This window comes from Mya arenaria, chromosome 16, assembly GCF_026914265.1.
Source record: "Mya arenaria isolate MELC-2E11 chromosome 16, ASM2691426v1".
NCBI lineage: Eukaryota > Metazoa > Mollusca > Bivalvia > Myida > Myidae > Mya > Mya arenaria.
Window position 1 is genome coordinate 6743657 of NC_069137.1, and position 12650 is coordinate 6756306.

The window sequence follows — 12650 nt, forward strand, 5'->3', positions numbered from 1 at the left end:
CAGTACGGACATTTGTGAACGGTTAACCGGGCATATCTTGACGGGTACAAGTACGTACATTGATTTTATCAATAATCATAATTATGTTTTATAAATTAGTGTAATCACTTTATTTATCTTGTACGATTTTGACACAGGTATATGGATGCTCATCGTTGTGGAACGGCACGATTTATGTAATACATACAGGCCGTTTCGCTAGGGCGAATATCAATCATGGCGAAACCGAGGATAATATTGGTGTTCGTCCTAGCTTAGCAGTTTCTTATGTCTGTAAGAGGACTCTTTCGAAGAATAAACGAGTAAATGAATCTGGCTTATACGACGATAAGTGTATTGCATATATTAATGAGCAAATACATGCATTAATAAATAAATAAATAAATAAATAGATAAATAAAAAAAAAAAAAATAAATAAATCAATAAATAAATAAATAAATAAATAAATAAATAAATAAATAAATAAATAAATAAATAAATAAATAAATAAATAAATAAATAAATAAATAAATACAGAATTATAAATTGATAAATATAAATATTTTTCCAAAATATAAACATAATACAATCATCATGGCCTTTACATCTACATCTACATATTACATCTGTATTACATCTTAATACAATGCGTCGGATTATGGGATCACTCGAAATTATTGTGCACGTCCACTTACAACCGTAAGATTACACTTTTTCAAAAGTTCTGCTTGGGGAATAGACGTATAAGAACATTCCATTACATATATTACAATCTGCTATTCGTCTGGTATCTGCCCTTAGTTTTCTAAATGTAGTTTATATAGTACATTTTCGATGATAAGAGCATTTGTAACGATATTTTATTCAAAGTTTAAAAACATGGAGGCTTCAATTTTCCCTGTTTCGAAAGTACAAATATCTTCTTTATATGACACGCATTGAAATATTCAAAATAAATGGTCCGTGAATTATGATCATAATTTACGGACCATTTATTTTGAATATTTCAATGTTGTCTGATACCTCCGCGTTATTATAGGTGCGTTATAAACAGCTTTTATGTAATAAAAAACACGACATAAGTTTATTATTCATAATTCCCTGTCTTTACAAGGTTTCTTATTAAATGGCAGAACTCGAGAACAAAATGGACAACTAGTTCGAACTCATTATTAGATCTTCTAATTAAGACATGATGTAAAAGTTATGTTCTTTTGGAATAATTATATTTGGAAATAAACTTCAACGTGTAACTACTTAAACACAAAGTTCAACGTGTAGCTTATTGTACACATACTTCAACGTGTAGCTACTAGTAAAAGTACATCAACATGTCACTACTTAAACACGTACTGTATCATGTAGCTACTTGTACATGGAATTTCTTCAACGTGTATATGATTGTACGCGTACTTCAAAGTTTAACAAACTCGTGCACGTACTTCAACCTGTCGCTTCCTCTGCATGTACTTCAACGTATATGTTATTTAACGTGTAGCTACTAGTAAACGTACGTCAACGTGTAGCTACTAGTAAACGTACTTCAACTTGTAGCTACTTGTATATGAACTTTCTTCAACGTGTATATGCTTGTACGCGTACTTCAACATGTAGCTACTTGTATATGAACTTCCTGCAACGTGTATATGCTTGTGCGCGTACTTCAACGTGTAGCTTCTGATACATGTATTGCAACGTTTAGCTACTTGTTACCTACTTAAATGTGAAAATGCCTGTACACGTACTTTAACATGTAGATACGTGTACGTGTACATACACATAATTATTTGTGTAGTTCGTTTTACAACATTGTGTAGCCACTTGTACACGTACTTCAACATGCAGCTACTCGTACACTTTGATTAACTTTTTACATATACTTTAACGTGTAGTTACCTGTACGTGTACTTAAACCTGTATCTACATTAACATGAACTTCAACGTGTTTCTACTTTCATAAACATTTAAACGTTTGGCTACGTGTACATGTACTTCATTGATAAGCGACATGTACATGAACTTCAGTGTTAAGAGATTTGTACTTCAACTTTAACCTCTTGCTAATGTTGCTAAAGTTACGCGTTAAAATAAACTTAAACGCTTACTTAATCGAACATATACTTTAAAATATAACATAAACATGTAATTTAGTGTTTAATTACTTTTACTTTAACATGACACTTTCTGTACATGTTGTCCATTGTTAAGATATGTTTAAATATACATGACAGTTTACTTACTTGTACATGAAGTTCAACTTGTGACTACAGGTACATAAACTTGTTGCTACGTGTACATTAAATTCAACGTATAGCTACGTGTACATGTACTTCAATGTGTAGCTACGTGTACATGTACATTAACGTGTAGCTACGTGTACATGAGCTTCAACGTGTAAAAACTTGTACTTGTACTTAAACGTTTCGCTACGTGTCCATGTATTTCAACGTGTAGCTATGTGTACATGACCTCAAACGTATAGCTACATTTACATGAACTCAAACGTATAGTTACGTGTACATGTACTTATACGTGTAACTACTTGTACATGTACTTCTACGTGTAACTACGTGTACATGTACTTCTACGTGTAACTACTTGTACATGTACTTCTACGTGTAACTACGTGTACATGTACTTCTACGTGTAACTACTTGTACATGTACTTCTACGTGTAACTACTTGTACATGTACTTCTACGTGTAACTACGTGTACATGTACTTCTACGTGTAGCTTAGTTTACATGAACTCAAACATATAGCTACTTGTACATGAACTCAAACGTATAGCTACTTGTACATGAACTCAAACGTATAAATAGGTGTACATGTACTTCAACGTATAGCTAAGTTTGCATGAACTCAAACTTATAGCTACTAGTACATGAACTCAAACTTATAGCTTCTTGTACATGAACTCAAACTAATAGCTACTTGTACATGAACTCAAGCTTATAGCTACTTGTACATGAACTCAAACGTATAAATAGATGTACATGGACTTCAACTTGTAGCTACGTGTACATGAACTCAGACGTAAACTAACGTTTACGTTATCTTTAACGTGAGCTACATCTACCTGGACTTGAACGTGTAGCTTCGTGTACATGAACTCAATCGTTTAGCTACGTGTAAATGAACTCAATCGTTTAGCTACGTGTACTTGAACTCAATCGTTTAGCTACGTGTACATGAACTCAATCGTTTAGCTACATGTATATGAACTCAGACGTAAACTAACGTTTACGTTATCTTTAACGTGAGCTACATCTACCTGGACTTGAACGTGTAGCTTCGTGTACATGAACTCAATCGTTTAGCTACGTGTAAATTAACTCAATCGTTTAGCTACGTGTACATGAACTCAATCGTTTAGCTACGTGTACATGAACTCAATCGTTTAGCTACATGTATATGAACTCAATCGTTTAGCTAAGTGTACATGGAATGAATCGTATAGCTACGTGTATATGTGCTTCAAAGTATTGCTAGATGTTCATGTAATTCAACGTTTGGCTGTTTGTACATAAGCTTCAACGGGTAGCGTCTTGTATATAAACTTCAACGTGTAGATTCTTGTACATGGACATCAACGTGTAGCTTCTTGTCCATGAACTTCAACGTGTAGCTTCTTGTACATGAACTTCAACGTGTAGCTACTTGTACATGAACTTCAACATGTAGCTATTTGTACATGAACTTCAACGTGTAGCTTCTTGTACATGAACTTCAAAGTGTAGCTATTTGTACATGAACTTCAACGTGTAGCTTCTTGTACATGAACTTCAACGTGTAGCTTCTTGTACATGAACTTCAACGTGTAACTTCTTGTACATGAACTTCAACGTGTAACTCCTTGTACATGAACTTCAACGTGTAGCGACTTGTACATTATCTGTTAATGTTGCTACGTGTATTTTAACGTGTAGCTACGTGTACACGTACTTCAAAGTGTAACTTCTTTTACATGAACTTCAACGTATAGCTAGCTACTTGTAAATGTATTTCAACGTGTAGCTTCTTGTACATGAACTTAAAAGTGTAACATATTGCACATGATTTTTAACGTGTAGCTACTTGTTCATGTACTTTAACGTGTAGCGTCTTGTACATGTACTTCAAAGTGTAACTTCTTCTTAATGATCTTCAAAGTGTAACTTCTTGTACATGAACTTCAAAGTTTAAATTCTTGTACATGAACTTCAACGTGTAGCTTCTTGTATATGAACTTCAAAGTGTACTTTCTTGAACATGAGATTCAAGATTTATTTTTTTGTACATGAACTTCAAAGTTAAAATATTTGTACATGGACTTCAAAGTTAAAATTCTTGTACATGGACTTCAAAGTTAGAATTCTTGCACATGAATCCTTTAACAGTTACTTGTTCACTTACTTGTACGTACATCTGTTGCATGTGTACCTCAGCATGAAGCTAAATGAACACGCATTTTAACCCTTAGCTTTTTGTACATGACCTTCAACGTGTATCTATGTGTAACATTTGCAGTTGAGAGATAAAGTTAATATACAGTATATTGTTCATGAAAAAGCAAAACGAATCAGTGGAACAATAATAATTACACAGTTGCTGGCCACGTTTTGGCGTACACCATATGGCAAACTATTCTTTCTCAATCATGAAATTCAATACAATACTAAGGGTTGAGTTAGCATACCAGCCGAACCTGTTGACTTCTATCTTAGTATCGAATGTTGGGTGTTGCACATCTGATCCTCTTGAAGTAGAACGCTGTGTTGAGGTTATTTAAGGAACAAGAATGTCTTTGATTTTGAGAATAATTAGTGTTTAAAAGAGTTATGTTATAATCATGTTAAACTATTTGGACACACCTATATACTATATATATATATATATATATATATATATATATATATATATATATATATATATATATATATATATATATATATATATATATATATATATATATATATATATATATATATATATATATATATATATATATATATAATGGATAAATGGTGTGTACAATCCACAATTGAGATACTCACTCCGTCGTTATCAGCATTATAGTATTGGCGCAATTAGCTTGCATCCATAACATTGGAATCCTTATGAGTGTACACTAACAATACGAATATTTGGTTGTTGTTTCTGGTCTGTGTGTGCGTGTGTGTGCGCGTGCGTGTATGCGCCTTTGCGTCTGTGTGAGCATGCGTGTGTGCGTGCGTGCGTGCGTTCGTGAGTGCGTGCGTTCGTGCTTGTGTGTGTTTGCGTGCGTACGTGTGTTAGTGTTCGTGGTTAAGTGTGTGTGTGTAAACATGTGCACGTACGTGTGCGTGCGTGCGTGTGTGTGTACATGCGTGCGTATAGTTCCCCAAGTGGCTTACTACAGAAATAAACAGTGAAAATTGCTATTCTTTATCTTGTAAATAGTTCCCCAAGTGGCTTACTACAGAAATGAACAGTGATATTTCCTATACTTTATCTTGTAAATTGTTCCCCAAGCGGCCTACTACAGAAATGAACAGTAATATTTGCTATACTTTATCTTGTAAATTGTTCCCCAAGCGGCCTACTACAGAAATGAACAGTGATATTTGCTATACTTTATCTTGTAAATTGTTCCCCAAGCGGCCTACTACAGAAATGAACAGTGATATTTGCTATACTTTATCTTGTAAATTGTTCCCCAAGCGGCCTACTACAGAAATGAACAGTGATATTTGCTATACTTTATCATGTAAATTGTTCCCCAAGCGGCCTACTACAGTAATGAACAGTAATATTTGCTATACTTTATCTTGTAAATAGTTCTCCAAGTGGCCTACTACAGAAATGAACAAAAATAATTTGCTATACTATATCTTGTAAATCGTTCCACAAGTGGCCTACTATAAAAATGAACAAAAATAATTTGCTATACTATATCTTGTAAATCGTTCCCCAATTGGCCTACTACATAAATTGTTAACACTATATGCTATCTTTAAAATATTTGGACGAAAATGTCATAAAAAAAACAGTCAAATCCGGAGTCATTAGAGGAACAATGAAAAACATACATTACTAGTTTATAATTTGATAATACGCTCACTGCATCCATTAGTGGTATCACGAATTTTGTGTTGGTATAGCAATGCGGAGCACCAAGTTGTGTCAAATGTCTTTGTTCATTATATTGATTTTACTGATTTCAAAACTCACGAATACACATATCTGCTATTTTACGGGTAAATGAAACGGGGTTATAAGTTGTACATAGTTTTCAAACTTGAGAGTTTGACAAGTTCTATGTCAAAATAAAGAGAGTTAGATTGTAAAGAATAACATTAACGCTTCAGAAGTAATTCAAAGACTTTACAATTAAACCCAAACATATATATTTGTTATTGTTAGGACTGTTAACTTCGTCGCACCATACTTCGGAAGAGGGACCTTGGATAAAGTAATACAGAAAGAAAACAGCTGATATCAAAATGGGAAACACATTTTAATTTTTGGATTGTTTATTGTCCTAAAAATGTTAAAATCACTGTCATTGTGTTAGCGAATGTTCAATGATCAAATTGCTTGTATTGGTCCTGTCTTTCTGAAAGTAAGTAAATAGCGAGAAACAGACCGTTTTTTTTTGTTTTATGGTAAATCGCCTCATATCACTCAATTCCTATACCACAAATACCGTGTTAATGAACATACTGCAAATCACTTATTTAACGCTCTTCATGAGTAAATGGCAATTTTTGATCGGGGCAGTAAAGATTGCATAAATGCCACCGAAATCAATTACAATTTTTAGATTTACAAGTGGTCTCCTCACTTTGAATGAACAACATTTTTCTTGAAATTATTAAAAGAAACGCTTTATTTTTACATACTAAGGAGAACTATGATAAACCAATGATAACAGCAGCAAAGTAACGCGCTTTTAAATCGCATTAAACCAATGCAACTTGACTATCCTCATGTTTATTGATGATGATGATGATGATGATGATGATGATGATGATGATGATGATGATGATGATGATGATGATGATGATGATGATGATGATGATGATGATGATGATGATGATGATGATGATGATGATGATGGTGGTGATGTGATGGTGATGGTGATGGTGATGATGACGATGTACAGTCAAAGCTCGTTTTCAGACATTCATTCGTCATTTGGCTATCTCTCTAAAAAATAACTTTTTTTATTTTTGAAGTGAATCACCATGGATGAGCATCTAGCATTCAACGGAAAAGCTGGGAAGCTCGACGAACGAGTATTTTCAAAGCTGAAATTACTATGCCGGCCTGTCAAAGCAACAAATGACAACGCACAACAGGGAAATGAAACAACGCTTGTTTGTAAGTAGACACAGTAGAGTTAAGTGAACAAGTTCTTGTTTTTATTTGTAAATTATCAGGGGGATGTACATGTTTATTGTTTGGCATGTTATTAACATCATGGAACAGTTCTTTACCAAAACAAGTCACCAATAATACATGAATTTACCCGCGCATTAAATAGACAATATTGCCGCGCGTTACATAGACTACATTACACACGCATGAGGTAGACAAAGCTGCCCATGCATTGAATAGAGTTGGCATTGTTACTCATGCATTCAGTAGACAAAGCTACGCATGTATAAGATACTTAAAGGTATTCATGCATTGTGTAGATAAAGTATTCACGCATTTAATAGAAAAAGAGACGCGCGCATTAGGAAAACATAGTAACACACTTACTAAATAAACACAGTACGTATTTAGGGCACTAAGTTATGCTCGAGTGAAATGGAAATATCATCCAACTGCTCTCAGCTTCTTACGTTATATCAAAATCATTACAGCATACTGTTTTACATGAACTGCTGTAGAGTTTGCCTTCTCAATAATAGATACGCGTATTAATATTTATTGGCATGTCTTTTGTACAGCACGAGATGATGTCCCTTTGTACGACACACGTCTTGTTATACGTACGGTTGAAAAAGCTTGGGCGGGTGATCTCTCTGAGGAAGAAATTGAGGTATCATCATTTTAACAAAACTTTGACGATGAAGTATTGTTTACTATGAATATAGAAATATGTTAATTTAAAGGTTTTTGTACAGTGTAGTCGTATAGTTTGAATTACCCGACTTAAGCAAGCCGCTACTCTAGCTGAAAGTGGTATCCCGTGCTTGGTATGAGTTAATCATTTTATACCACACAGTATTAAGGAGATTCACTTTTTCAGAATTGCCGCCATTCAACAGAAAACGATAAATGTATAAAAGACGAAATTGAAATTTAATTCTGATGTTTACTCAGTTTGGATTTGTTTTCGCAATTGTGAATTAAAATATTCACAAACCAATACAACACATGCACTATATGAAATGAATTTAAATCTCACTGAGATGGCTTCAAATCGTTCCCTGCATTTGTCTCACTATCTGTTTGGTCTTGTGATATAAATGCTTATTTAGTATTTGTAGTAAAGGAATATCTGAACTAGTATTTGATACATGTTACATAACTTAACAATAGCGATGTATATGTGTTTCAGAATAACCTTGAACAGATAGTTCTACATTACGCAATTGTTCCCCAAGTGGCCTACTACAGAAATGAACAGTAATATTTGTTATACTTGTAAATCGTCCCCAAACTGGCCTGCTACATAAATGAACAGTAATATTTATTATACTTTATCTTGTAAATCGTCCCAAAAGTGGCCTTCTACATAAATGAACAGTAATATTTGCTGTATTGTATCTTGCACATCGTCCCAAAAGTGGCCTTCTACATAAATGAACAGCATTATTTGCTATATTGTATCTTGTACTTGGTCCCAAAAGTGGCTTCTAAATAAATGGTTAATACTTTATGCTATCTTGAAAAAATTTGGAACAAACTGTCATAAAAAAAACCAGTCAAATCAGTAGTTATTGGAGGAACAATGATAAACATACATTACTTGTTTATAATTTGATAATACGCTCACTGCATCCATTAGTTGTATCACGAATTTTGTGTTGGTATAGCAATGCGGAGCACCAAGTTGTGTCAAATGTCTTTATCTATTATATTGATTTTACTGATTTTTAAAATTTACGAATACACATATCTGCTATCGTAAGGGGAAATGGAACGGGTTTATAAGTGGTACATAGTTTTCAAACTTGAGAACTTGACAAGTTCTATGTCCAAAAAAGAGAGAGATAAATTGTAAAGAATAGCATTAACGCTTCAGAAGTAATTCAAAGACTTTACAATTAAACCCAAACATATATATTTGTTATTGTTAGGACTGTTAACTTCGTCGCACCATACTTCGGAAGAGGGACCTTGGATACAGTTATACAGAAAGAAAGAGAAACGGAAAAAACCGCAAACGTTACAATGGAAGAATATGTTACGAATACTTTACCAAATATGCCGGGCCATTGAATATCTTCATCAGCCACCAAAATGTGAAAGGTCTGTGATACACATATGCATTTAACATTTTTGGAATATTTAAGAGCGTGTTTATACTGTACAAAAGTATAACTGACTATATGTACTAAAATGCATTAAATTATATAATCTTAATGTAGTCTTATCTAACATACAGAAGTAGGTCTCATCACTTTGTCTATTTGGGATTTATATTTTTATCCAGAGAAGAAAATGTAAGCTAGGTTATACAATACCACATCTTTTTTGAAAATAATTGTATGCGACATATAGTTGTCTAGAAGTAGACAACCATCATACAAGATTGTGGCAATTATTATGCCCCCCCCCCCTTCGAAGAAGAGGGGTATATTGCTCTGCACATGTCGGTCGGTCGGTAGACCAAAGCTTGTCCAAGTGATTACTCAACAAATGATTTTAAGGGTCATCGGGTCAAAGGTCAAGGTCACAGTGACCTCAAATGGTGAAAGGATTTGAAAGCTTGTCCGAGTGATAAATCAAGAATGCAGGTCAAAGGGCAAGGTCACAGTGACCTTGAATGATAAATTGTTCTCCAATTGGTTATTTGACAATGCCTGTACCAATGACCCTCAATCTTACCTTTGGAGGTTGGGTTTGACCAGTTGATGACCCCTATTGATTTTTGGGATCATCAGGCCAAGGGTCAAGGTCTCATTGACCTTAAATGATAAAAATTGTCCGAGTGATAACTCGACAATGCCTACACCCATGGCCCTCAAACTTGACATGGAGGTAGGCCTGACTAGTAGATGACACCCTTTGATTTTGAGGGTCATTTGGTCAAAGGTCAAGGTCACATTTGCCATGAATGATAAAACAAATGTACAAGTGAAAACTTAACCGTGCCTGCACCAATGACCCTTAAACTTCACTTGTAGGTTGGGCCTGACCAGTTGATGAACCCTATTTTTTTAGTGGGTGGTCATCAGGTCAAATGTCAAGGTCACAGTGGCCTTGAAGGCAAAATTCGACAATTCCTGGACCTATGGTCATCAAGTTGAAATGAAGGTTGGGCCTGACCAATAGATTACCCCTCTTGATTTTCGGTTTCATTTGGGTAAAGGTCAAGGTTACAGTGACTTTTAACACGAAAAAGTTAACAAAGCTTCTCCAAGTGATATCTCAACAAAGCCTGGACCTATGATCATCAAACTTGACTAGAATGTTGGGCCTGACCTATATATGGCCCCTTTTAATTTAAGGGGTCATCAGGTCAAAGGTCAAGGTCACAGTGACCTTGAATGCAAAAGCTTTTCTGTGTGATAACTTGACACTGCCTCCACCCATTGACAAAAACTTTGGAGGTCCATACATATTTCATTTAATTGTCCAAAAAATCCTGACAACATGGCGCTGAGGGGGGCATAATAATTGACAAACATATCTTGTTTACGGACTTGGTCACAAGTTCATTTAGAATCGATTGAATGTCTCCAAAAAACATCCATAAAGAATGTAATTCTTCAGAAAACCTGTTTCCCACGGCAACATTTGCATGCAAAACGTTCTATTGGATGAGCAGAATAATGCCCGATTGTTATTTTTATCACCCAAATCGGTCGAAGGAGGTGTTGAGGAGGAACAGTTTCAAAAGGACAAAAACAAAGATGTTCAAGCCTTCAAAGAAAGTATGATCCGCTTATATATATATATAGATGCATTATGCTTTTTGATGAAATAAAGAGTTTTATCAGTGAAATGACAAAAGTGAACTACTACTACTACTACTACTACTACTACTACTACTACTACTACTACAACTACAACTACAACTACAACTACAACTACAACTACTACTACTACTACTACTACTACTACAACTACAACTACTTCTACTTCTACATCTACTTCTACTACCATACTACTACTACTACTACTGCTTCTACTACTACTACTACTACTGCTGCTGCTGCTGCTGCTACTGCTGCAGCTGCTGCTGCTGCTGCTGCTGCTGCTACTACTGTGCTGCTGCTATAACTACTTCTACTTTTACTACTACTACTACTTCTACTGTTTTTACTACTACTAATACTATTACTACTACTACTACTACTACTTTTACTATTTCTACTACTATAACTACTAATACTACTTGAATACGTTTTGCTTAATTTGTAGTGGCACAGGAAGCCCTTCAACAAAATAGGAAGAAAGCCGCATCAGATGTTCTTGCACATATACAAAGGGTAAATATAAAGTCCTCACACCGATCCCTCATTTTCCCTGAATATTTGATGATACAAAATATAGCTCCCTGTCCGTAAGCATTTCTACAATTCAATTTACTCAACAAACATAGAACGAGAAGTTCAAGAGCAAATGTTGAAAAAGTAGGGTGGTTTTAGATAAGGGTTCGGACAAGTGTCAGCTTGAGTATTTAGAAACTTGTTTAAATCCACATCGAACTGCCTGAACATTCCAGCTAACTAATCGAAACGTTTATTATAAGCATATATTGATGAGTATGAGTTTTTAGCTCGACTATTTGAAGAATAAGGAGAGCTATACTACTTACCCAAGCGTCGGCGTCGGCGTCACCCCTTGGTTAAGGTTTTGCTTGCAAGCACACATAGGTAAATATCTCTGCAACTACTTGAAGTATTGCATTGAGAAAATGAGACTTTATACAATGGTACTCAACCATTCAACCTACTTAATTAACCAAGTTTGATAACTCTAGTTTGCATTTAATGCAAATAATTGCCCTTTATTACTAGACTTAGAAATTCTGGTTAAGGTTTTGTGTGTAAAGAGCCATAGGTTAATATCTTAGCAACTACTTGAGGAATTGCACTGAGGCCTTATACAATGGTACTCAACCATCCGACCTACTAAATCAATCAAGTTAGATAACTCTAGTTTGCATTTAATGCAAAATAATTGTCCTTTTTTATTCGACTTAGAAATTCTGATTAAGGTTTGGCATGTACACACTTTCAAGTCAATACTTCAGCGAATACATTATGTATTTCATTGACACTTTACACACAGGCTCCCAACCATTTAACCTTCTTATTTAATCATGTAAGATAACTCTATCATTCATATTATATCATTGTTGCCCCTTTATTATGCGACTTAGAAATTCTTGTTAAGGTCTTGCATGTAAGCACACATAGGATAATATCTCAGCAACTACTTAATGTATTGCATTGACACTTTATGCAATGGTATTCAACCACCCAACCTAATTTAATAACCAAGTAAGTTCACTGCATTTTGC

General features: G+C 34.6%; 1 protein-coding gene across 1 annotated transcript in view; it reads left to right on the forward strand.

Moving 5' to 3' along the window:
• Window positions 1–12650, forward strand: part of LOC128221834 (uncharacterized) — a 24341-nt gene continuing 11691 nt past the window's right edge. Inside the window, exons 1-7 of the mRNA XM_052930438.1 lie at window positions 1–50; window positions 7180–7324; window positions 7900–7991; window positions 8514–8581; window positions 9256–9427; window positions 10895–11055; window positions 11546–11613. Coding sequence (XP_052786398.1) covers window positions 8575–8581; window positions 9256–9427; window positions 10895–11055; window positions 11546–11613 — 408 coding nt within the window. The 5' untranslated portion in view covers window positions 1–50; window positions 7180–7324; window positions 7900–7991; window positions 8514–8574. The remainder of the gene's footprint in view (window positions 51–7179; window positions 7325–7899; window positions 7992–8513; window positions 8582–9255; window positions 9428–10894; window positions 11056–11545; window positions 11614–12650) is intronic.